This window comes from Rhopilema esculentum, chromosome 7, assembly GCF_057945365.1.
Source record: "Rhopilema esculentum isolate cy_ngs chromosome 7, ASM5794536v1, whole genome shotgun sequence".
Classification (NCBI taxonomy): Eukaryota; Metazoa; Cnidaria; class Scyphozoa; order Rhizostomeae; family Rhizostomatidae; genus Rhopilema; species Rhopilema esculentum.
The window spans coordinates 1,227,512-1,255,467 of record NC_142821.1 but is presented as its reverse complement, the minus strand read 5'-3'; the positions used below and the strand labels follow the sequence as shown (position 1 = coordinate 1,255,467).

Below are 27,956 nucleotides of genomic sequence, written 5' to 3'. Positions count from 1 at the left end.
CACCATTTCTTCTTGTTACTGTCCAGTTCATGTCCTTCATGCTTATAATCATTATTTTTGTTCCTGCTTGCAAGTAACTAATGCTTGAATAATAATAATTCATGCAGCTTACTGTCAAGTTGTGTTAAAGTTAAATGTGCTGGCTAGCTAAAGACTATCATTTGTATTGACAAAATAGAACAAAACAAAACAAAATTTTTACAAAAGTGAATAAAACAAATTTCCAAGTTTGCTTTAGCCATACATGGCTTTACAAACTTTATAGTCAGCAGAAAATGAATGCTGATGCTTGACCAAGATTGCAATTTCATCTTCAGGTGTACCACTTTATTTCTTCTTCACACACGGAATTCCATTCTGTTACAGAGAATAGTGAAAAGAATTACCAACTTTTCATTTCTAATATGATTTTTACTTCAAGCAACTTGCAACAGAAATTTAGCGACCTCTAGACCAAATTTTCTCACCTAGCTTTTAGCAACCAGAACAAATTTTATAAAAATGTAAACAAAGAAGCCCTTTTTCATTTCAAGCCCTTATGAAAATGATGTTTAAAATTTGTTTCAATCCTCCAAGAATGTTTTGTTTTATTTCATGCATCCAGTTGCCTGTTCTTGCATTGCATGGCTTTACTTATTATAGGCATGGATAATTTTTATAAAAGATGTATCGTTCTAGGTATCTGGTCTAGGAGTGTGAGTACCTTACATAGGTAGTAGATGTAGTTATTATACTTAAGAAACATACCAAAGCACATTGTTACCTTTAAATTTCTTTTTAAATTTTTTGTCATAATCTAGCATTTAGCAGATGCATTTGAAGGGAATAGGGTGAAAAACTAGTGAGTTTTTAATAAGAACCTCGTCATTTTCTATTTTGAATCCTTCTGATTTTGCCAGTGAGTTAACAGCTTCAAGCTCCTCTTCTTTTAGTAAGGGTGGAAGGTGCAGAATGTCTTGTGATTGATCAGTTTTGAAAGCACTGCAAAAGTAAAAAAGGTTAAATTTAAAAATCTAGAGATGACTAAAGATGAGCTTTTTTTGGTTCACTAATGATACATGATTCATAAACCTGAGGCATTCAACATAGAAGAAGCAATGAATAGGAGAGACAGTTGATGTTGATTGAGTTTTAGAAAACAACTAATATGTAAAGTTAAACTATTTAATTCAAGCTAGAAAAAAGTTTTACAGTGATGATTTAGAGATTATCCTATTAGAAAATAAAAACTAACTGGTATAAGACTAAATGGCCCAAGGAGTTAAAGGGGAGTTACAACTTGAGACCACCCTCCCAAAATACTTTAAAATGTAATGAATAAAAGGGTAATGATTCCCTTTTCCCTTTGCTTGGCTTATTTGTCTATTCATAATTTTACATAATTTTTTCTATCTGCATACATAGGGGAAATGTTTATGAAGAAAGAGTAATATTATTAATAATATTGACAAAAATATTGACTCTGTAAATTCACATCCCTCTTAAGATTTGTAACTTGAACTTCTTTTGAAACCCTAAATGATATCTTGATACCCACCGTATTTTACTTTCAATAAATCCTAACATCATCTTCCTTTCATTTTCCTCATCTTCGTTTCCCTTCTTTGTTTTTTCTAATTTTTCTGTGTAATTAAGAAGTAAAAAATCCATGTAGCTGGGATCTCTTTAAGAAGCTTTTCCCATTTTCAGGTTTTCATAGCCAGGGCAGCAGTGTCAATAAATGCCTAGATGCTTTTAGATTATCAACTGATCAACCACGAAAAGAAAATGCATAAAATAGACCAGGCATGGAGATTTTCAGCATTGAGGGAAACAGGCCATCATTACTGGGACTGGCAGCTTGCCAAAATGATGGAACAATGTTTCTCTGCCTTAATTTTCAAGTTTACTGCAATAATGCTATTTGGAAATTTTAAATAAAAATAAGTTGCTGATACTTTTCAACAAGCATGGTTTTACAGAACAAATTTTCCTACATTCATTTGATTTGTGCAACATTCTGTATAAACTTTGAAGTTTTAATGAAGCCAGTAAATGCTTAATTTACTTTGAGATTTATTAAAAATTTGGAAATTTTTCCATGATCGATCAAAAATGAAAAGAAAACATTGAAAGTGCTGCTAACTGATTCACTATCATTTACTTCACAGAAACGCTCTATCATTATCACCATTTTGTATGTGGAAATGCCACATTTACAAAACAAGTGTTTCCTTCAAACTTCCAGGCTTGTAGAATCAGGCAAACAAAATTTAGAGAGATATTTCTGGAGATAAAATGCGATTGAAAATTAGATAAGTTGTCTATATTCATCTTAGATTTAATTATTTCCAGAAGTCTATTTTTCAGTTTATCAACTCTGCTATTTAATAATGTCTGAATAAAGATTTAGGTAACAATGGAAAAATAATTGCACAATTTTATCTGAGAGCACAGCATACCAATTATGAATCTAATATTTTAACATTATACGATAAAAAAACTTATTTGAATGTTTAGAAATTACAGGCTAATGAGCTATAATGTTGCAGAGAGCAATACAGAATACTTTCTTTATTCAAAGAGTGATCTTGAGTCTGGTATAAGTTAACAGATTTTGAAAACATTTACTGATTTACCTTGTGTCAAAGGTGGCTGGCTGAACATCTTTGCTGAAATTGTTTTGCCCATTTGCTGAAATTCCTCATAGTTACTAGAAGAGAAAAATACTCAGCCATAAGGGTTGTAAGGGCTACCAATTTTGCAATAAATTTGTTGTGCTTGCTGCCTTTGTTCATTGACCAGCCAAGGCAGACAAAAAAATGACATAACTCATTAAGCAGCAAATTTTGCTTCAAAAAAATCTTCCTATCTACAAAGTCGATATATTGAGCGTCTGCCATATCTCTCTTTAAGGATATGACAGTTTCCAATCACTGAAAGAAAAATCCTAGCTTTGGCTTTTCAGTAATTTGCCTATGTCTCGCTTGAAGCATTATGATAATTGATGCTTGAGCAGCCCTTAAAGGTAATACATCAAAGTGTCACATACGCATTGAGCTTCTTTAGCTCTTCCCTAACCTCCTTATTTGAAGGAGCCAGTGCCTGAGCATTGAGTAGATGTTTTCTTGCTTCTGTAAACTCAGCCATCTGACCTAGTGCCTTGTAAACAAATTGTATAATTCATTTTACACTTCTGAATACATCACCTTGTAGGAAAGGAAAATGAAAAAGTTGTTTTAGGTAATAAACAAATCCATGGCGGTTAGTTTTTACCTTTCCTAGCCTATAGTATGCCTTGACGCTGGTTGTATCAATATGTAAGGCCTAGAAAAAATAAGAGAATAGTTTGCACATTGCATAGGTTTTGTTAGAACCTATTTGGAAATGGAAATTGGATCACTAAACCAGAATGAACATAAACCTGGTGACTTCTGGTGAAAAGAAAAAATAAATTCAGAATGTGTAAAAGAACCAATACAGTCATGTCATAACTATCCAGAAGCCAAAAAAACAACATGGATTAAATGAAAAATTTGATACAGAATGTGAAAACTTTTTAAATATAAGAAAGTATGAGTGGCAACACATTCTTATCAGCATTCAAATTTGTACCTAGCGGGTCCCGAGTCTCCAAAGAAAGGTTCTAAGTGGACAAGCACACTCTCTGCTGACTTATCTTTCTCTGTTGTATCTATTCCTTTCTGCCCTCTGAATATAAAGCAACACAGGAATGAAATGAAACTGAGTTTTCGATATTTTCTTATTGCAACATGCATACCTTCCTTGAAAAATATGCTGCATTCCTCCAGTTACCTAGCCTTAGGGAACAAAGTGATGCATTTAGGTAAAGAGTAAGACAATTCTTTTTCATTGCATTTTCCTCTTCTTCATTTGCAAGCCTGCATGTTTCAAGCTGTTGTATAGCCTGAAAGGTTGACAAAACACAACATTGCATTAGAAATGATAAGATTACTACAATGAAGAAGTGTGAAGATAGAGCAACCATAGTATAGTAATAACAAATGCATTCATCTGTGTTTCCTAAGCATTGCAATATCTATGAATGCTGTTCTTTGAAACATACCCACTAAACCCAAGGATAGGTGACTTAACACTTCGGTCTGAGGCAGAAATTCCTAGAATAAGGCTTCGGTAAACGTTTTTGACATGATATTTGGTTTTCTCTCCCTAAAAGCCAAACTATTAACGGAATCAGATAAAACTATACATCAATCGATGCAAAAGAATGTGGCGATTGCAACCATATCAAAATAACTGGCAAAGATTGCAAAATGATATATTCCAGGCAAATTTATTGCTTAAATGCGTGTACCACTTTCAAAAGCTATTTTGTACCCTTGCGTTTGAGGTAACAAAATCTGACTTATATCAGCAGAAGATTCTTAGCTGACAAAGTTTGTCTCAGATTTTTCAAATTCCTCCTCCCCTAGAAACTATACCTTGTCAAAAATTGGCAAACAATTTTTCTTCCCTCTCATATCTGTATTTGGCTATAAAAGGTGGACCAGAGCAAATACAAAAATTTCGAGATACCCTTTGCTTACCCAACATCTGTTCTGGTCGTGTGTAAAATTTTGAGCCCTTCGATTGGTTCCTTGGGTACAAAATAGCTTTTTCGTAACTGTATGTAGAGGAATTGGAAGTCCGGAGAAAACATGATTTTACTGATTGCACTCGCAAGGTACACTCGTTGAAGCATCAAGATCAATAAGCTTGTTTAAATAAATATGGCTGTACATGTTATACATGGCTGTACATTATAATAACACCTGTGTATCATTAGGTAATTAAAGCTCTGCTATTCTAATCATTTTAGAGCAGAGTAATCTTAAATTATGGAAACTGTAAGGCTCCTCTTGAAAAGTTGACTGGAGCACTTTTTACAATTGCTACAATCTGGGTCTGTGCCTTTTTTAACACATAATTCATTTCAATCTACCTACACCAAACATTTCCAATCGCAACTAAATAGTTACTGTAGCTTTCACACACCATTTTATATGTCCGTAAAGCTTTGGTTAATTTCTTGTTATTGAATTCATCATTTCCTCTCTGTGAAATAGAAAATAGTTATATAGCTCAGTTTTTAATTCCAAACATATATCATTTATCAAATATTGCTAGAAAAATCTTTAGGTGCTAATCAATATTAAATAAATACACCAAAGTTTCACTCATGATCCTCAAGATGATGAAATTTAACTGTAATAGTCCTCAATACAAAATTGCTGATAAAAACTTGAGATGGCACAACCTAAGAACAGGATGTATATAGAAAGATCCAAAAATAGGCTGAATTCTGTCCACACTTGCTTAAATATAGGGTGTCTATGATTGGATGTTACTTTGGCAAGCGTAAAATGCAGCAAAACTTCTGAACTTTTTGTCGGTATCATTTGAAGGAATTAACCAAAGAAATATATCAAAATAATGTTGATACATTCAAAAGTTACCTGTCGCAAGGAATCTACCACACAAAGAATTTCATGAAATGTCATTTTCTGTTTCTCTTCCTAGAAAATATAACAAAACAAAATTATGTTTATGTTTGCTTTCATGATTTAAAGAGAATCAAGACAAAAACTGGCAATCTTACAGTGAGAAAATAAAGAACAATTAGGTTCTAAAAATGATAAAGGAAAGCAAACCTTTGAGGTGGTTTCAAACTCATCTGCCTTGAATGCATCGACAAAACTTTTCACTTCAATTTCAAACATCACTGCAAAAATAAATAGAGAAACCACATAGAAGAAAGACTGTACATTGAAAAGTTATCATTAGATATATCAAATAAATGGCAAACATGAACAATAACTTGCTAACCTATTAGTGTAAACAGCATACTCTTTACAAATTCTCTTAATTTACAACCTCTCTAAGGAAATAACCGGGGCTGGAAAACACCCCAGAACCACCTGCAAGGGTTAAATGGTCCAATACAAGCTTATCAGAGAAAGGACAATATGTTTTAATAAAGTTTAAAATTAAAGACTCATTGCTAACAATGAGCAATTTTGTACGCAAGCATCCCATAATGCATTTTAGACTGTCTGAAATCAGTTTTGGTTAATCCGTAGAAGTTTACTGCCAATGTTTGGACCGTTGCCAGGCTCGCAAAGGCCCATTGTTAGCAATGAGTCTTTAATATTCCTGATTTGAACAAGGCAGTTTCTTACAAGCTACATGCTCATCCTTGTAACATTTGCAAGTCTCAATCCTTTTAGTCCAAGGTTGACAACATCACCACTTTAGTGCTAACCAAGAGGTTTGGCAAAATTTTTCTTACCTCCAAAAATTTCTAGTTTGGAAATGTGCATGTGATTCTATAGGGTGGCAAAATAAATTTGCAGGGCCTATATAAATAACCTTTTTTGACAATATTTACCTATTTTTAAACAGTAAATACTAAAAAATCTTGTTTACACAAACAAAGGAACATTATGTGTTGAAACTTCATGTTTCATGTGAGCTGTCAATTGAGCGTGCAAGATAAGTAAGAGATGTAACTAAAAATCAATCAGGGCAATCATGGCAGAAACGGAAGAGTAGCTGACAGGATGTTATCAAATAATTTAATATGTTCTCACAAGCAAGTAAAAATGTGAAATAATGAAAACAAAAAAGTTGTTTTTCAGTTAGTAGTATGTGGGATGATAATAAACATTTGGGGAAGGGCAGAAGGGTGCTGCCTATTAAGTGGCTGGCCATTTTTTTGGGGAACTGCAGCCCTTGCTAGTGATGGCCCTGAACAGTTGTTTTTTAAGTAGTTGGTTAAGCACCACTTAGCTCATTTTTAATAGTGCTATCACTGCTTTCATAGCTACTTTGTTAAGTATTTCCTTAAATGCTTTCTTTTGACTCACTTTCATTAATACTGCCAAGCATTTGCTTGCTTTATAAATTTTTCTTCTTTTTCTTAAGTTTATATATATACAAGTGCTGAGAGTATCTTTTCCCTCTAAACTTTCAGTGGTGAATTCAATAATCGTAAAAAATCCTATTAATTGTATCAAGTTTCATTGACAACCGGGTGCTTGAAAGAATATCAATAAGTGTGTGGAATGTTCTTCCAACTTGACAATTTGTTGCAACTTATTATTTCGTATAGGGGTGGATATTCTTCAAAATGGTTAATCATGATCGCAACTGATCAAACAAAGCTGAAAAAACTTCTCCTTGCCATCCTTTTTTGCAGACCAATACATTCCTCTTTCTCCCATCTCTCAAATGTACACAGTTCAACTTGAATTTTTTCATATGAAGTCATTCTTTCAAAACCTTTGCTCACAAAGAATAATTTGTAATATATAATGTGATGATAAGATCCAACCACAATGGAAACTTGTATTCTCGTGTACCATTATCCTAGAGTTAGATAGGCAAAAACTCATCAGATAAACATTCCTACCAGTTGCATTAGCAGGTATTCTAGGTGGGCAGCCCATTTTGCCATAAGCATATGGTGCAGCAAAGAGGTATCTGGCCTTCTCATTTTTTCTCATTGTGACCAGAGCAATTTCCCAGCCAAATATTTGTTCACCTGAATGTGCAAAAAGAAAAAATAATCATGACAGTCCCAGTGTATGTAGCACATTTTACAAAGCCTTTTACAGAGTGTGTAAATGGGAAATCTGTGTAAGATAAAAAAGGTTTCACAGTATAATCATTCAAGTATAATTAAAAAGAAAATTGAAAAAATTCAAAGGCAATACAACTAAAAAAAATATTATTCTTTCACTGATTAAAGGTATCAAAAATAAAACAAAGGCATAGATCATAAACATTTTCTTTGCAGAGAAATATAAATCAAAAGTGACTGAATAAATCTGCTTTTCTATTGTTGATGTGCATGAACTTTGACAATTTTTTACCTGATCCATGTTTGATTTGCAAAGTTGAATTTCTCAATATGCTTGAATCAAATGGCTCCTCAGAATATTCCAAATAGGCATTGTAGTGAACTGTGGAGAGCACAGCTTGTTAACAAGAAGCAACATGTAAGTTTAGTGCAAGGGCATCAAAAGTAATTCAAAATTGGGGGCAGAGGAGAAGGAGGGGAAGGGGCACTATTGCTTTGAAAAAAGATACACATTTCCAAAGTTTCTTAAGAGGACACTTTTAAGAAAACGGGCTTCTTACAAAAGTTAAGGAGGAACAAAAATGTGCTTCCACACCATTATGGGAATGTTAATATTGATAAAATGGCAAAATTGTGAAACACCATTAGATATTTTTTTTACTAAAATTCTAACAAACATACCCTTAACAGTTGCTTTATTAGGAACTAAATTACCAACACCAGGTACCAAAACCTTCTTTAATACACCTCCATCTTTAGTAGGAGTTATGTCTTCCATACCAACAGCCATTCGTTGAAATGGAGTCTACAAAATCAAGTATACACCAGCTGTCATATGTAGAAATCTTGAGGCTTTTAAGTCAAAGTTTTTTTTAAGAAAAATACATTTCCATACACAATACAGAGATACAATTCCCATTGCACAAGGCAAATTGTGTGTGGCTATTCTAATCATAACTTCGTTACAGCTTTGTATAAAAGGGTTTATGTACAGAAAGCAATGTAATTTGTAAAATCATTCACCATATCACTGTTAGCGTCTGAATCATCATCCCCTTCATCTGTGCAGTCGAAATTCAAATTTTTGAAAACTGTTTCCCGATCAAAATACTCATCATCCTCATCTTTTATTATGTCTTCAACTTCGACCCCAAACTCAATCTCTTGCTCATTTAGCAACTTGTTCCTGTCAATCCCTCCTCCTGTCACGCGAAACTAGAAAACCAAGACATTAACTTGAATTGGGAAACATCATAAGTATTCAAACATTAGCATGATGGTTTTCTATCAAAAGAGTTTACTATAAACTGATGTTTATAGCTATGCTACCTTAAACACCAGCATGTCTGTTTATGGTTAAAGTGAGTTCTTGTAAATAACAGATGAGTATATTACACTGAAAAGTCGTTTGTAGCATATGGCTTAAGAGTACAAAAAATGCAATCCTGGGTTTGCAAAAGTCATATCATTCCCTTTTAGCATTATTTTCAAAACTGAATGCCTTTTAGAATGCCTTAGAATGCAAATTCAAATTTAAAATGCCTTTTCAAAGCTGTATTTTGAAGGCAAAAATGACTGTCTGATATAAACAATTCTGAAAGCAGGTTAGGACACATTCTCTTGATGACACATTCTCTTGGAGATGTATTTTGTTTTAAAAACCACTTTCAAAGATTTGAATTGTTCTGTAATGTATGGCTATAATCAAGAATTCCTTGGCTGTGCAAAAGAGCATGGTCAAGTACCATGTCAAGCGCCACAACTATTATTTCTCTAGTCTTTATGTATTGATAGAGGATAATTATTGGCATATTTCAGGTGCCTGAATTATACTATGACTGAAAGCTTGAATTCAACAAATATGGCTTGCTAAGTTTATGACAATTTCAAGATCCACAAAATTTTGAAATTATTTTTCAAGAGGAGACCACAAGTCATAACGTACTATGAATTTCCACAACACACATTCACCAAATGGAGCAACACTATATAAAGAAGGAATTAGAGAAAGTGTAACAAGAAGAGTTTTAAAAACATCAAATCACCCTTTGGTATTAAAATTTTTCTGCAGCCAATGTACAAAAGCAACATAAAAATTGAAGAAATTTACCCAACTATGATCAGAGGGCGCTGTAATAAGTGCAGCCTGATCCTTTTAGGCTTCAAGCATCAAGTATTTTAAAAAAATACAATTAGAATATGAAGTTAGAATATTAATATTGGCAAAACGAATGGATATTCTTTTTATTCCAAAAAGTTTAAAAGGGCTTTTGAAAAAGGTTCATGGCTCTAATTCTGTTAAAAGCAAGATCAAAATACTTACATGTCCTTCACCTCGAGGTCTGTCAATATCCTCCATTTTCTTTTCGTACCACGCGCGCAAGGAGTTCTTCGAAATTTGTTGTTGTTGTTTTTCCCTAAACATGGGAATGACCACTATCAGTGGGAAAAACCCATAGAGATAGAAAAAGCCGTGAGTCTTTATCGTCTTCCATTAACTAAGACCGCCCAGTTTTTCCTATGGCTATGACACGAGTCCTTTCGCATTGATTTACATCTGACGACTCAGACAATTTAGTCTGTCGATTCGCACGCATACCACTCTCCACAACCAGGAAAAAATATTGAGATTTTTTTAAACAAGCACCCGTCTTTCACTTAGCAAATTACTACAAAGCTTTTCCAGTTTGCATTTTCGGCGCTCCAAAAGTTGCCAAAATCTCAACTTTTTCCAAAACAACCTATCAGTTTTCAAAAAATAAAAACTTCTGATCCAGGGTTTTTGGCTTCAACCGCGTTTAATTTCATCTTCTTTATTCGCTACATTCTTTCTTACATTCTTTATTTGCAGCCGATTTTATTGAATCAGGAAACTTGTTTTTCCAGATGAATGAAAAGGTCTCCTCTTTTTCAATTAAAGATAACGACACGAGAGAGAAAAATGACAAGATTTCAAAATCATTTGCAATGCAAATATGCTTGGTAATGTTAAATAAATCAACTGCTAGCAATACAATTATTTTCCATAAATATTCAATTTTTCTGCCCAGCTTGCTCCATATTACCTTTGTCAAGATGGTCCAAATATGATTCAGGCTTTTGTCAAATTCAATATTCTTGCATCGACTTCAAAGATATTGAGCTCTTATGGAAGGCAGCCTTGGTATACATCATTGAATCACTAAGCCTGTTACCGGTGTGCCATCAATCGATAAAAACAAAGGCGAAAGGTCTCGGATGCTGCACATTTGACTCAAAATTCTTTAGCAACTGCTCTCTATCTTCACAAAAATCACAATTACGACTCAAATTATTAGGCAAATTAAATCACAAATATTAATCATGTCAATACCAAAAAAATACTGATCTTGGGAGAAATAAATACAAAACTAAATGCATATATATAGCAAAATGCAAGTGTGTACGAATGTGACATGAGTTAAATCTATATGCTATCTTAATAAAGAATTAGAGAATAACAGTATTACGGGTGCTAATCCACTGAAAGATCAGGGTACCACAGGGAGTTTTTAAATTCATGTTTTACAGAGGAGAGGCATGCCTCTCAAAAATTTATGCAAGATGAGGTTCGTCAAGCCTGACAGAAATGTTTATTGTTGAAGGTGTTTTGATAAGTACGGAAGGGGAAAGGGTTAGAGAAAGCGATACATATTAGCCTTCTACAAAAAGCCGAGTCATATTAACTCCACCTTTGAAAGAAACTTCTGGGGTGGTAATGAGATGTAAATTACATGTATGAAAATTCTAAAAATTGTAACTTCCATCGAAGTTGACTAACTAAAAGCTAAATCGATTTTGTATGAACTGAAACAATGTCCTTTTTTGAAAAAGAATCTATGTTGAATGGTGTGCTGTGAAATGCATACTTCGATAAATAAAATGTCCCTTTTACAAATACAATTGCAATGTGTTCCAACTGAATAAATATTAGAAAATAACAAAAAATAAATAGCCTAGCATTTCTACTTGACTTAAAAAAATGACAAAAATTACATTCATAAAGACTGTCACGTGGACCTAACTAAAATTGTGAAAATCGATTTGTGGGGGTTGGGATGGAATTGAATAGATGGTTGCTACCAAGAAATAAAATTGATACTTACATTACAAAGAATGCAAAATGTTCAATTAAATATAGATCTACAAAAACCATTTGATTAAGAATTTCAAAGATAAAGATACTTGAAACAATCATATGCTATCGCAGTCTGTCATAACCATCTTTATGGTACGAAACAGACATACTCGTGGTTTCCTGTTGAAGAAAAAATTGCATCTTACCACAGACCTTTTAAGAGTTTTGAGTGAAATTCATATCGGATTCGGGCTGGGCTCGAGAAACAGCATTAAAGTACATAATATTTCACTTAAACTAACGTTTGCTATTTGAAATTGACCAGTGTATCATTAAATCGAAATAACGAGTAAAGTGAAGACGACACTGAAGTAAGATATATTCTAAATTATTTTGCATTCAATGCAACACATCTTGGTATTTAGCTATATTAATACCTGACCCACCACAGTTTCCTAAGCATAATTGTTTAGTGACTCTATATATGCAGTATAACTTTATAGGTTATTAAGATATCATATGTAGATGCTGAACCTTGCGTGGCATATGTAAATCAAAACAAAACGGTGCCATTTACATGGAATTCTGGGGCTTCCTTTTACAATTTTTAAGGCAATTTAAAATTCTGTGGATATCATGTTTACTTTGATCAAAATAAAAATAAGAAAGAAATCCAAGCAAATTTGATGAACTATTATGAAGAAACAGCAGCAAAAACCACATACCTCGAGGACTCTGCCTTTAGTTTCAATGGGCAAAAGTAGAGATGCAATAGAACAGAGGAACAAAACAGCGGCATATATTAAAATTGCAGATGAAAACGATGAATTGAACAGAACCTACGAACAAGGAATTTTATAAATCTATGTCAAGTTGTGTTTCGCTAATGGATTATAGTAAGATCATTTGCAACGGAACACACAGATTTAACAGTAAAAAGAAATTGGCGTGGCCAAAAATTCAGTGAAAAGACAGTTGTGTAGTGTTTTGTGGACTTCAAGTTATCTGGTCGCAAGAAACTAAAGAATGCTATGCATTATTACCTGCGCAATGAAAGGCGTTGTCATTGCCCCTATTCTTGCAAATGAGCTTGAACTACCAAGTCCAAAAGATCTGACATTCGTAGGAAATACCTGAAAATCAACAGAAACACGTACGTAATACCTCTAGCTTGATATAAGGAAGACCCTACGGAGGGAAGGAGATCATAAAAATCCCCCCAGTCAATACATAATGTATACTTAAAGCAGTATCTGCAAGGAACTTAGTGACTATTTGGCGTGGAACAAAAGTTACAGTTATCAACGTGAAACAAACCAGGGTTGTGATGAAACTTAGTTCGAATCTAGGTTTATTAACTATATTCTTTAAAGCTATAGATAATTGAAGGTACATTGGGTTTACCGTGCCTCCAAGATAGTGATTAAATCTGTGAAAATATTGTATTCAGAAGCTGACTCTTGATCTGGAAAGATGCAATTAAATCCAGTGGATCATAAATCCCGAAGACATATTTTGAAGGGGGGGGGGGGGGGGGGGGTATGACTAATAGACGGTTTGTTTTTAAAAAAACGATCGTTGGAAGGTTTATTTCAGGATCAAATTTATTCTAGATATGCAGTTAGGATAGAAAGTAGATGGAAACTTTTCTGTCCTAACCCTGTATTACTAATAACATACTTGCTGCAAAAATCAAGCTAAATGGTCGAATAATGCTTAATCAAAGCTTGTGATTCAGTTGTAAAGCAGATAATATCAATTGTGAGATAGTTCTGTTTTGTACCTCTGGAGTATAGACATAGGCCGTTTGGAAAGCTCCTGTTACACATGCTCTTACACCAAACATAAAAACAACCTCAGCTGTTCTGCAAAAAAGATCAATACAAATATGGCATCAGTTTTTGTGTGTAATAAAACAAATATACAGTTGAATCCCGTTAAGTTGGTCCTTCAAAGCAAATGATCCGACTTATCTGGGGTACGAGTTTTGGCTTGAGTAAGGTAGAAAAACTCTATTGGAAGTGAAAATCAGTCCGACTTAGTTAAAGTCGTCCGGAGTTACGCGGGGTACGACAAAACGTGACTCAACTGTACAGCCCTTTTTGAACGTATTATACTGGACTGAAAAATAATCAAGAGAAAATTACAACAACAAAATGCACGGAACAAGTTGTTTGAATACTGTAAACAGAGAGTAAACATAATGAGAATTATATATACAGGTCTGTCACGCAAAGTGTTTGATGCCGTACACAATTTGGCGTGCAGAACAAGAAGGTTGTAAGTTGCAATTCCAAATAACAGTTTGCTACTAAGAGCCTTCCTATTTTACACACAAAAACGTACATAGAGTATAGGTTTACGTCCAGAAAAAAAAATTGACGACCATAATGATGGAAACACCGATTTTGATACGAAGAATAAAAAATACGTTCGTTTATAAACACACCTGTTTAAACAGATGAGCATGAGTAGGAAAAAAACAGCCGCTGCAAAGAATTCAAGAGCCAGAGTTTTCTTTCGACCAATCCACTCCACAATCGGAATGGTGATTAAAATACCTATAAAGAATTAAGAATCATAAACAAAATGATTCAAACATATTACAAAACAGAACAATAAAGTAGTGTCTTGTAAAAGAAACAACTGAAAAAATGATACGGCCTTTCAGTATGACAGTTGAATTTGAAAATATTTGATGTCATAAAGATAGTCGCTTCGAAAGGAAGGAAAAGTTGCTTGATGAGGGTGAAGGGAGAAGGAATCGCCTCAGATTTCTCCACAAATAGTTAAAAAAGTACATTTGTGCAACACATTCTTTGTGAACAATTTTGGGCTGTACAAAATTTTAAAATGGCTTTGAAATTTCTTAATAAACGTTACCTCAATATTCGATAAAGATTGAGGCTAGTGTTGCATTGAATTCTTATAAATATATTATTCAGAAGTATTAGTTTGAAAAAATTGTAGTAAAAAACTTTCAGTTAAGTGTTGAAAATCAAAATATAGCTGAATACATGGTGCTTATTCATTGAAGAATGATTATGGGAACCAAGATCAACTTCTGTGTTTGCAGTCAATCTCACACTTTCATTTCTACTAACCAGGAACTTCAGCTACAGTAGTCCACATAAAGTCAGTGTAATCTCTTGTAGTAAGGTAATTACAGCCACAAGCCATTGATTCAACACTAATGCCTACAAGTGAATAGATTTGTATAGAAATTTTATTGATTTATACATTTGTTGCAAAAAAACAGGGAATGTTGCAGTTAACCAGCGCAAGCAGGCGATAAAACAAGCTTTGCATATTTGACCAATCAATCAACTGGTCTATGTTAGGATGTGTTGTAAAAAATTTAACCTCTCAGAAGTTTTTGCATATCATCTGGTATGAGACTATGATAATGATTAGAAGTTTTGCTATTACCAATCAGCTAATTAGAAACATAAGTATAAATACCAAGAATATACATTAGTTGTCAATAAAACAACCGAAATGATATCAGAATAATATTATAGGCTATTGCTGACGTTTGAATATACACAAACAGGTTATAAAATATTAAAGCAATATTGCAACTAGGTTTCTGGCTGATAGTCTTCATACTTGGCCTAGACTTTATATAATACTAACTCTTTACTATCACAAAGGGCGATATTGTTGCGTTCTTTGTTAATCCGACTTGTTTTGTTGCGTTGCTATGGTTATTGTCTATGATTATTATGGAAAAAATGACCGTTCGAAGTCCACACCTTTAAATGTTTTTATTGCTCAAAGCAACCACGCGAATATATTACCTTTAGGGTGGCACGCATCAATTTTTGTTTGGAACATTTCAGTTGCTAGCAAGACTATTCCATAGTAGCAAAACGCCGCCGAAAACCTAAAAACATGAATGCAAAATAATGGGCTTGAGCCTCACAAAGCATTACGTAAATATAGAGTATCCAAAGAAAGAACACAATAATTTCAGAAGAGCATATGGATCCTGAAGAATGAAACTCAACTTTCTATTGCTAGTAAGAACAAACGAACTCCGTTTCATTGTTAAATAACAGATCGTCTTCTTAAGACTTGTTGAAAAGTGTTTGAATTTCTTTGCAATAACTTAAAAGAAAGGCAAATCCAGCTGCGATTTGCAAGGAAACAGTATGTTTTGCTTGAAGTGTACAATAGAATAACTAGGAACTTAATTAATCACAATATTCACATAATTCTAGACATACTTCGGTGTTAAATGATTGTTTTTTTCATGGAGATTGGTTAATCCAGGAACATACAACTCCGTGAGCGGTTAATAACAACTTATGCAGCTGTCAGTAACGAAACCACAGCCAGACGAGGCATCGTGGCTAGTTCAAACTATGGTTTAAAGAAGGCAATGTGATAAACAGAGTGTGGCACCGACATGACCTCATAGGTTCCGCCATGCGGATCAAAGTGACAGTGCTATGCTGGCAGTGTAGCAATAGATCAATTGCAAAGGTCATACCATATTATCCAAACTGTTAGAGTTGTGCGACGATAGTCTCGGCCAAAAAGATCCATAAGTTTTCCATTGCCAACCTATATTAAAAATTAACAAAAGTTATGTAAATAAATGCAGTATTACAGCGCCTAAAAAAGCTGCATTATGCAAAGATAACCTCGCTTTAGTCCAAATCGTTAAAAAAAGAAACATTTTCTTCAGAATTCTGGGTCCTAATTTTGTCCTTTATTTTTCCAAAACAACCCAGGTCATACGGTTAAGTTCTTAAGTAGAGATTTCGTTGTCTCGAATGAATATTTAGGTCTTCGTCCTAGTATCATTAAGAAAACCCATTTTTTATTATGTCTAAGAAATCCCCATTGTCACATAAGTACTGTGAATCAGGGTCATAAAAAGCTACGGTAAAACTATCGTATGAAAACCTAGGGGTTGAAGAACCTTCTGGCAGAAATTTGCTTTTTTTAATATTCCAAAATATAAGGACCTCTTTCGCCAAACAATTTCCAACAGGTTCTTCTTATATGTTGGGTTTAACCATTTAATTTATATACTTTTTTAGCAAAATCAAAAAAGGTGACTGAATATTGAATGGTTAAAGTAAAACTCAAAAAGCACACTGTATGTTAAATTTGAACTGTTATTATGAAACAATTATCGCTACTGTTTTATATACAGTACTGTATCATTGATCAATTGTTGATGGACATTTTGCAACATTGTTACACTAATAAATATTTAGAATGAAGAACAGACCAGATTCAATGCTATTTTCTGATAATCAACAACAGTATCTACTCTGTACAAATTAAGATCCTAATTAAGGACCTATTTAGCCTAAACTGTCAATAAGTACCCCATAATACAAGAACCTGTTTTGCCAAACTCCGAAAAAAGTAGGTTCTTACAAGCAGGTCTTTACTGTGTCTTATCGTAACAACAATGGTAAGTTGATAGCACAAGATGAAAGAAGGAAAATTTGAAATAAAAAGATAAGCTACGTTAGCAAAAGTAAACTTTGAAAAAATCAGCATATTTCTTTTAATTATAAACAATCTTTGAGAGCAAAATCTGCAAATTCAAAAGACTTACATCTAGTCTATTTTGCAGTATGCATTTGAAACATGGACTTTTATAATCAAAACTCCAGAGACAAGAAGCAGCAGAAACCTGACCGTACAGTGACCGATTGACAAATGCCTTACAACAGCAGAGGGCAATTACCAATAGGTTATCGTTGCAGCACAGTATGGCAAAATTCATAAACTACTTTAAGACATCAATAGAATAATTTCATTGTTTTATCTTACAAGGTCGATTGGCGGGTAAACATTGCAGAAGAAAAAGCGCAAAATGTATATCGAAATGGGAAAGAAGTCACGACGCTATGGCTAGAAACATCTTTATTATGATATGAAACCTATAAAGCAGGTTGAAACCATTACTTGTGGTCAAAAGTATGATCCCCTGAAGGCGCACAAAGAAGAAAGACGGTACTATAACGATCCCAGTCATGATATATGGAGTCACTGCACGAGGAACGTGGGCCTGAGATAGTGCAGCTGAGACTGTCAAGTGAAATTGGCTACTTACTGGAATTTCCGAAGTTATGATTTTCTCTGCTGGCATTTCCTTTCCATTTTCTTTTGCTATATTTTTTAGTATCTCCAATGCTTCCTCTTTCCTCCCAACCGTCAAAAGATATCTTGGTGACTCAGGCACCCACTATGATAAGAGAGTACTGTTAAGACACATTGACTTTTTCATTACGAAAACTTACTGTGAGGATATGTATCAAATTTTGATGAAAACAAAACTAAAATAAAACTAATATATATCAATGATATAAAAGAATGTTAATATAAACTATAAAATTCATGAAAAAGCTCTTCGTTTTGCTTTCTTTCTTGACAAATTCAAATATGATAATAATTTAGTCAAATCTAAGGATTAATTCAATTAGGTTCCATAAATATACTAGCTTGCATGCAGTACAAGATGATGGAATATAACTATGAATTTAAGTAAAATTGTACAAGGAAAATGAACGAATTTTTATACGACTTTTCCAGCATATCCCGTTATTATCGCTTTCTATCTGCAATTGATAACGGGCTACGGTCGAAAATTCAGATAAAAATTCGTTTATTTTCCTAGCAAAATTTTACTTAAATTCATAGTTCTATTATTTCAATTAGCTAAAATATAAATGAAATTAATTTCTTTAAATAGAAATGTGATATTATCGACGGTATTACTGAAAATTATCATATATAGTAATCATATTTCTATGGTATTTCTTTACATCATTAAGATGTTAACTTTGTACTTTCCTTTGAAATTTTATCTAAAAAATCCTGCCACTAAACTTTATCGTTAAGTTCCTTACATCACAGATGCAATCTTTCATTGAAGATCAGAAAGGTGCTGAGCATATAGTATAACTAATAATGCTGATTAGTTTACCTTAGAAAGAAGCAAAAATGGAAACAGTGGGACTGTAATCAGGGCTAAGAACCATCGCCATCCAATTGTGTTTACTGTACCAAGAGCAAGAGAAACAGCAAATATAGAACCGACAGCCCAAAACATCTAAAAAAGACTTACACTATCAATGAGGTCCTAGCAACAAATGATAGCAGATGACATCGAATAAAAACACAGATAAATAATAAAGGTCATCACTGACATTTATGTCCAGCTGGTCGATACATACAATAAGTTTTTGAACATTTCAGATGTTGCAAAAAAGTCTCTAACATAAGTGCTCAGTTTGCCAATCCCTTCCTTGTAACCAAGCTAGTTATGCATGGGGTGTTAGGGACAAGTTACCGTTGGATGAAAAGGTAAATGGGGTTCCACAAACTTTGCCTATTGTCAAGGAAAGGTGAAATTAAAAATGGCTATAAGAAAAATATAAATGCCCAAGTTTAGAACTTCTATTCACAAAAGAACTTCTTGTGCCCACAACTAAGGGTGTGCTCACAGAACTTTTTTAGGTTTCTAGACTGACGTGGCTCCAGCCTTAACAGATTGGATTGATGTAGCCCATATTTCTCTTTTAGTCAACAGCATATAAATCTTACCTCAAGAAGAATGATGCACTTCCCTCTTATAGCTGAAGGTAGCAATTCTGTTACCAAAGTAACTCTAGAAATGATCCATACAAAGATGCAATATACAATTGGGACACTTTATTTATTACAAGCTGTTATGTTTGATCTATAGAGTAAAACTATATGATACAGTTGGTCTACCAGTATTTGAATTTAAATTGTTAATAAGCAGACAAAAACAGCAAAAAGGCTTGTAGCAGCGTCTCTAGCTTTTTGTTTTATTCTTAGACGAAAAGCTTTACTTACGCTTGTGGAGCACCACCAATTCCAAAGCCAACAAAAAGCCGAACAGCTAAAATCCATCCATATGATGGTGCACGGGAACTGAGTATACCAAAGTACAAGACAATAGCGGTACTCAGCAACAAGGTCTGAAAAGGAATTGCTAAATGCTGATCTTCTTGAATTAATCTACCACAAGTACGAAACAACACACAGTATCTACTCTTATTCAGCTTGCAAAGGTAGAACAAAACATCTAGACTAAGGTACAAGGCTTATATTATAGACAGGATACATTATGTAAGCATCAGAAATAAAGAAAGCTTGAATTTATGACCACAGTCTGCAAAAATAATTCTAAAATACGGTGGAATAAGGCTATTGCAAATTTTGTAGGGGCCAAGAAAACTGTTCATAATGGTAGGAGTTCATTTATCAAGGGCTCACTTTACAGACAGCACTCCAATATACCAGACTTTATGTTTGAAATAGCGTCTTGTACAAACCTTTTTTCTACCATATTTGTCACTCACAATGCCCCAGAAGCCTGAACCAATCATAAGACCAAAAAATACAGCCTACGTAATAATTAAAGAAAAAGTGTTTGACAAAGGTAAGTTTTTTATTAAAAGAAAAAACAAATACACAAGTGAGAAGGCAAAATAGCCTTCAATAAACACAAATCAAAACATATGTTCCATGTAAATTATGCTAATATTCATATAAGCAAGTGCTGAAGAGAACTAAGTTATACCATAACAACAGGTGATTGCAAACAGGCTTCTACAATAATCTCCAATTATAGTTTACAAGAGTTTTGAGGTTAAGCTTATATACCAGCAATTAGATCTTCTTCAAATCCAAGTGCTTCTGTTGCCATGCCAATTGTAAAGAAAAACTGTTTTATTTACAGTGCTAGAAAGAGAATGTTATGTAACCTACCGTTGTGATAAAGGCTTCTTGGAATGAAGAAAGATACCAGAAGCACTTTAGTGTTGGGGCGAGGATTGAGAGAAGCATCATTTCACTTCCATCTGCCATCTGTAACACAAATAAACATTTGATCGAATGAGGCATGAATTCTGAAAAATGAGCAGTTGGTTTTGTAGGAACAAAACACTATATGGTTTCTAAGAGTATTTTTAACAATATTAACAATTACAGTTTCTGATGAATAGTAAGACAAAAGATGTGGCCCTAAAGGTCTTCCAGTTACATATCTCTTCAAGGACGGTCTTAAAGCTCCACTAGAAGATTCCCTTGGACTTGCATCAATTAGGAAACTGATTTTGGCTGAAAATTTCCCCATGGCATTTCTATATATACCGAATACCAAATACAACTGAAGATTTTATCTAATATCATATCAATACTAGGTCATTATTCTTTGCATAACTTTACCTCAATGACGTTATGTAATGGAAAGAATCTTTTTACAATGCTAGCATATCAGAATTCAGTCTTCAGGCATTTTATCCAGAGCACACCTTGAAAGATGAAACAAATTTAGGCACTCTAAAGGCATTGGCAACAATCAGTAAGGAACTTTTCATAACAACATACCCAAACAAAACCAGCCATGAACATCAATCTGATTTGAAATCTACCAAATCCAATTCTGTCAATGATTTCATCCACAGTCAATTCATCTAAATGAAAAAATGTATATGAAAAACAGAACAGCATCATTAATTTCTTGATAGTTTAGTTACATTGGTAATTATTACCCTGTGGTGACAACCTAACTACTATTCAAGGGATAGGGAAGGGGTATTAGTATTTTTTTAAAACATTTATGCATAGGAGTGCTGTAAAAAGTAAATAATTTGCAGGCTGAGCAATGTCCTAAACCCTGATTCAGTACAAACTATGTAAGATTCAGTGGAACCTTTGAAGCTTTCATATTAGCCTGTATCATTACATTTTAGCAAGTTGGCTGGGAGTTAAATTTTTCTGGTATTAGTTCTTTGAAATTGTGAACAGCTCAAAAGATCCAAACAAGAGCATGTTCTCACATAAAGAAGTTGGGGGACTTTGCTCCCGCAGGCATAATGCTTGTCCTGTAGGGAAGAGAAAAAACCCCCCAACACCCCTACTCAAGACTCCCATTTTTTATTTTTTGCCTCCATATAATAAAATTGAAAAATTGTGTTTTTGATTTTGTTAAAAGAAGATGAAACTGGTGTGCTTTTGTTTCCCTACCTAACAACTGTATGACAAATATTCTGCAAAGAAAATGCATCATTTAAAAGGGCTGTCTAACTGCTTGCACTTATGGGGCCATTGGCCTAATAGCGGGCTTAGGGGAAGGCCGGTTGACATAGGAAGAAATGTGCCACTAGAAAACAAAGACGGCCCACAGCCCTTGCTGTATCACCACCTCAAGGGCATTGTATGAGAATCGTGACTCTCATACAATGGCCAGTGAACCCAGTAAAGAGCTTGGAGCCATGGCTAAAATCATTGCCGATGGCCTAGAGCCCTCTCATAATTTCCACTGACCCGTCAGGGTATCAGGATTGCAAATCGAAAAGCCAACTCTAGAAAAATTTGGTGAACAGTACTTCACCCAAACCAAAGCACAACAATTGGACCTGTCAACCCATACTTTTCACCTTCCCTTTTTTACCTTTTAACAACCTTATCTGATAAAATGCTTCTTAAAAATATTGAATAATCTACGAGAAAAAATTCACCTTTGATAAGTTACGCTTTAAGAGACCTGCCCAATAAAAGTAAAAACTCCTCTACATCTCAACAAATCCCAGGAAATTCCTTATATGCATGGTCACATGATACGTATTTCATGGTAACTTATGGAAATGGTCTTTTGTCTGTTTTTAGGCAAAGTCAGTGTTCGTGAGCTAAACCTCTTGAAAAAATGTTGAAAAGTGGAGAAAATATTTGAAACATCCAAATGGTACTCAATTCCTAAACCCAATTAAAGCACAGTTTGCAGATGCAATCAAGTGAAAGTTCAACGTAATGTTGAGTGCCACGGTTTGACTGGCCATGGTATGAGAAATCAAATGTTTATACCATGGCAGACAGATCACTTTGTTTTATGTTAGGATAACAATAGGCCCCAACGTAAAGCAAGGCCACCTGGACAAAAGTTTAGTGACATCACGGAATGAGAAATGAGAAGCTAATCCCATGGCCATAGCTGCCCTCAAGATTCAATTCGAATTAAAAGACAATTAAAAATCTTTTGTCTGACATTTGAATTTGGCCCCGACGTAATGCAATTTTTGCCAGCTTCTGTGGTGGTATCAAACTGGTGTTTTGACAGGCAGCACCAACCTAAGTCTCTTTGTAAACATTACCTTATAGCCATAAGCAAGGCTATTACTAGCAGGGGGTGGGGGGCTGCAGGGCTGCAACACCCCCCCTAGAAAATTCTTGTTGGCAAATTTTCTAAAAGTAGAGTTTTGTTGGGTTTTGTGCGATAGCTTTAGCAAAAGGTTTGTATAAGATGAGGAAAAGACCAAAAAAATATCACCCAAAAACCCTAAGAAAAAATTTCAAATGACTCCCTGTCGGCAGCCGGAGCCTAGAATCTAATGTCCAATATCCAGGGTGACCTAATTTCTACCTAAAGTTTGGGGACAAAGTTTATTGAAAAAATCTGAACATACTGGAAGCCACTGTAAGCAGGGCTGCCGAGGGGAGCAAGGGGACAAAGTGCCTCAGGGACTTGAGGTTGATGGGGCCTCAAGTAGTAATGAACTCCATTTTAAGAATGAAATCAATGAAACTAGAAGAAGTATGCCTAAAAATAATTAAAAGTTTTACACGATTGCAAGAAACGACAGCAAGAAATATTCTGTTATGCATTTTAAGACAATCTAATGGACATGGTTGCAAAAAATTTCTTCTGGCTCCGCTCGCAGGGGCCTCATCTTTCGGGTTTCCTTGAAGGCCTTCGAAACCTCTTGGCGGTCCTATTAGTAAGATTTACTCATGCAAACTAAGTACCCACAGTCACTCAAAAATTGAAGCGATGATTGACTAACGAGAAAATACTCTTTGATATACAAAATGAAATGCGTCAAAATGCCACACCCAAAAATTGAAATACCTTAGGCCATACAATTGTGGGCAAATTTGTGACTGGCACCCCCCTAAGTGAAAGTGATTAGCGACGGCCCTGGCCATAAGCATAGGAGACATAGGGGCTAGGAGGGCTGCAGTCCCCGTAATAAGGAAGAACTCATAGTATTTAAGGCTCAATTTAAGCAGTCCTTTCTCAACAAAGCAAAAATATTCGGGTTAATTCCATACTTGGCCCCCCTAAATGTTTAGCATCTTCCATAGCCATACATGTAGCTGTTTTATCTCTTTGCAAATGGAAAAAATGTTTAGAAGAAAATCAATAAATCACTTGGTGACTTGATGAACCCAGTTCAAAAAATGTAGCAGCTCCGCACCTGAAATATTTTTCAAAATTATCTTTGAACATTTGATAAAATGGTTGTGCCTTTAACAGAATGCACGTGGCTTTCAATAAGATCTATGAATTTTTGTTATTATAAAACTATGAAAATAAATTTGGAAAAAAGCGTAGCCTGTGTGTACGTATGTGTGTATACACATCAAATCAAGTGCACACAACACAAAGGAATTCTTGAAAGCACATCTGAGATATTAGGCAAAAGTGACTTTTCTCCAAAGGACACTTTCAAAGGACTTGTTCGAGAAGTTGAAAATCCTCCCCTGGAAGGTTCCGGGAGAGGTTTTGTGCCGAACTGGTTGTCATGCCGAATAAAAGTCATTAATTTCTCAGTTGATATTAGCCCACTAGATTGGGTGCAAGGTTGTTTCTGGAAAGATAAAAAAGTTTTTTATCAAGACACTGTGTGTGGGGATCGCTTACGACAATCATCTCGATGGCACTTTCTTGTGGGTGTGGCAACCGAATAGAACATTTGCCTAAATAACTTCGGGTGCATTGGGCCTAAGGGGTTTTGAACAGCCTAAGACAAAAACTACTCACCGTGCTTGAAAGAACAAGAATTGATTAAAGAGTCCTCTTTATTAATTGAAGTTGACATGAGGTTATCGATTCCATCGCCGAGTTCGACCCTGTCACGCTCTAAGCCATTATAATCAATATCTTTATTCGCGCTATCATTATTTTGGGACTCCATGTTTTTCCTTGAGGAATTACTCGATGTAACAGCACACGGCTGTGTTACGTTTTCTAAACTCACTGAGGCAGATTCGCAAAAGTACCTGACCGAACAATCGGACAACGTGTCCCGGTCACTAACTGTGTCATCAAAGCTTGAAGCCCCGAAATCGCTTAATACGCATCCAGATCCTGTCGATGATCGACCTCGAATTATCCGCAGCATTTTGTTTGGGTTTTTTAAAACGAGAAAATCCTTCACATATTCAATCGGAATTAGACCAGATCATTTATAATCGTTGGTTTCTTCAACTTGTCTGCTTCATTTACACCACCAGAAATGCCATATACCTCAGAAAGACATTTGAAATAGAAGTAAATAAAATGCATATTCTTGCTAGTTTATAAGTTTAGTTTTGAAAGATCGCACCATGAGCATGCAGAGCAACTGACCCAACAAAACATTTTTAACATTTAAATATTAATGATATTGAGGTGTAGGTTTCTTTCTGTTGCTTGATAAATAATTCATCAGAACAAAGCATGAAAGCAGACGGGAACCTCTTATTTGAAATTGGATAACTTCTCCAAAATTGAAATATCCTAGTTGAATGTAATTACAGTTCCAAAATGCTCTTTCTGGGCTAATTGAACAGTTGCACAAAAAAGCCGTTGTCACATTGAGCGTGTGAACGTGTGGATGAATAAGAAACATGTAGGCAGGACCTGAAGGTAATTATGTTGCAAAGCAAAGAGGCCCTTTAAGGAGGGATGAAATTATCTCATATTTCATGAAGATATCTTGCCAATATTTCATATTTCAATAATTGCCATAGCAAAGTATGTCAAGATTGTCAAATGTTAAATTCCTGCGCGCAAAACAGAAATTTTTTAAGAGGTTTTTGCAAAATATGGTATTTAAAAAATTCGATTATTAGAAATTGAAGGCTAAGGGGCTCAGGCCCCTCCCCCCCCCTTTTTCGCAAAAATATGCTATTTCTAAAGTTAGAAAGTAGTAGTGCAATAAATCCTTATATCGCTTAATTTTAAAGGAATAAGAAGAGGTCTATGGGGCCCCATAGAGTAATGATCTCAATTTAAGACTGGAATTAATCAAACATAACAATAGCATGCCTTAAAAATTGTAGAATATTTTAAACGATTGCAAGAAAATGACTGCAAGAAATATTCTGAAATGTATTTTAAGTTTATCTAAAGGGGGCGTGGTAGCATAAATTCTCTGGCTGCTTCGCTTGCAGGGAAGCTTTTTTCAGATTTATCTAGGGCCTCAGATAACATCCCACCGGCACTTCCAATGTATTACTACCATAACGAGTACCACACGAAATCACAGGCATAGCATACCGTGAAGCATTTTAGCTCTTTTTCAAGATTTGGTTCTTCCGTCAAATAATTTCAAATACCGCTCATGGGGCCTAAATAACAAACTGAATAACATCGTTCTCTATTGAAATTCGCGGGCGGGAATTGAGAAGAAAATCATTAGAAAATCATATCAAAACTTACCCTGGGTACCAGACTCACTATATAAAATAATAGATAGACTCTCTATTTTATTTCATATATAGTGAGTCTGGTACCCATGGTAATCAAAACTTTGCCGTCTGGTATGCAGGTTTAGAAAAGCCCAAATGTGGCGAACATTCTACATATTCAAATTTTCATACTTATATATTTAATCCTTTTAAGGGGCTCTCCGATAAGAATATTAATTACAAGGATACAAAGTATAAAACCACTAAATTAAATAAACTGAAAAGCCTTTTTACAGCAATGTTTACAGCCCATCGACAGTCATGTTCAAAATTTGCAAACTGAAGAAAAAAAAAGTTTTTCTTTCTCAAGTGTTTTCTGAAGCTAAGGAGAGAGAAAAACAGCAGTACCAAGAGTAGTGCGTTTGCAAAGTTTCTTCCGGAAGAATAGACTTAGCATATCCTAAAAAACCAACTGTCTTGGAGACCTTGTTTTTTTCATTCCAAGAAGCAGTCAGTTTGCACACTAAGGCAAATTTGCATGACTTTTGACCACTTCAAGCTCATTGTTGCAAAATATCATTCCCAGATCTCTTGTTTGACGTTTATGAATATTGCGTTTTTGCTTCGTAAAAATAAGCATGGACTGAGATGTGGCAACTTTCAGAGAAAGCTTGTTGCCTTGCAGCCCAGTATCCAGTTTTCTGAGGTCGTTATTAATAGTCTCAGCCAGCCTAGTCAAATCATGAGAATCGCAGCACAAACCATTGTCATTGGCATATATACATGGATATAGTTGAATCTTGGATAGCCTGTGGAGGATCGTTCAAGTATACGAGGAAGAGAAAAGGGTGAAGATATTAGCCTTGTGGAATAATAACTTTTATGTCACCAATACTCGCGTCAACACCATCAACCTTACAAAACTCCTTCCGGTTGGAAAGGTAGAATTGAAACCAGGATAGTTTTCGTTGGTGTACACCAAAGAGCTCAATCATGAACATTTATAGAAATAGCTCAGTCAGGTGAATAACATCATCAAGAACGTAGTTAGTTTTTAAAAACACACTTTTTTGATAGAAGTATTTCTTAGCCTCGATGTTCTTAAGAAATTTTCATTTTCAAATTGGATTCATTCTTAACTGATTTTTAAATCTGGTATTGCTTCGGGGGAACATTGCTCGCCTTCGAATACAAATCACGCTTTTTGAAAGATCAGATATGTCAGTTCTGCAATTCCCTGTTATGAACATAGCAAAACAGGCAACTGCAAAATTCTTGTAATCTTTTTCTAAAAAAATTGGACAATTCTGAGCCTTAACATATTATAATATAATACATTCTTACAAAAAGGAGTGCATTTGATAACAATGATTTTGGCACCAGGTTTTAGACACACTGCGCATGTCAAGTTACCTGATTTGTAGCCGACTTTAGAAGCAGCCCAAATATTAGGCCTACCGCATATTTGCCGGCCACTTGTAAACGTTGAAGTGGTCGCTTCCCACCTTTGTAATGCTGTGACCTTGGTAGACAATTCTCTTCACATTCAGCTGGATCGAATTGAAGATCATTTATACAAATGCTCTCACGAATCTCTGAGCTATCATCTTCTTTGGTTTCGTCAATTCCATCCATTTGTAATTAAAGTAACTCTGTGGGCATAACCTGCTGAATGTATAAAATTCTCTTCTCAGGCCAGCCAAAGTCATAAACAATTCTAGCCTATGTTCTCGACATATGTTCTTATAAAAAGGAGTATTATCAATTAAATTTCATGAAATAATTAAAAAGTATAATTGGCGTCTCCACGGCTCAGTTGCAACC

The 27,956-nt window shown here is 34.7% G+C and overlaps 1 protein-coding gene across 3 annotated transcripts; it reads right to left on the bottom strand.

Moving 5' to 3' along the window:
• Window positions 1-144: 144 nt before the first annotated feature.
• Window positions 145-27,956, bottom strand: LOC135683568 (synaptic vesicle 2-related protein). Of its 3 annotated transcripts, none has more exons than XM_065198866.2 (17): window positions 27,638-27,956; window positions 21,069-21,154; window positions 20,448-20,546; window positions 20,012-20,083; window positions 19,530-19,654; window positions 19,254-19,317; window positions 18,634-18,759; window positions 17,761-17,892; window positions 16,174-16,247; window positions 15,479-15,564; window positions 14,783-14,875; window positions 14,128-14,239; window positions 13,462-13,543; window positions 12,722-12,811; window positions 12,404-12,517; window positions 9,906-11,858; window positions 8,658-8,797 (listed from the first exon to the last, which is right to left on the bottom strand). In XM_065198866.2, the coding sequence occupies exons 1-16, from the start codon at window positions 27,765-27,767 to the stop codon at window positions 11,802-11,804; spliced, it is 1,542 nt and encodes a 513-aa protein (XP_065054938.2). In that variant the 5' UTR covers window positions 27,768-27,956; the 3' UTR covers window positions 8,658-8,797; window positions 9,906-11,801. The 3 variants fall into 3 exon arrangements, with proteins under 3 accessions (XP_065054939.2, XP_065054938.2, XP_065054937.2); XM_065198865.2 differs by lacking the exon at window positions 27,638-27,956 and adding an exon at window positions 24,502-25,511; XM_065198867.2 differs by lacking the exons at window positions 12,404-12,517; window positions 12,722-12,811; window positions 13,462-13,543; ... (10 more) ...; window positions 21,069-21,154; window positions 27,638-27,956 and adding exons at window positions 145-357; window positions 861-981; window positions 1,538-1,622; ... (8 more) ...; window positions 7,875-7,964; window positions 8,264-8,387 and having other exon boundaries at window positions 8,606-8,797; window positions 9,906-11,804.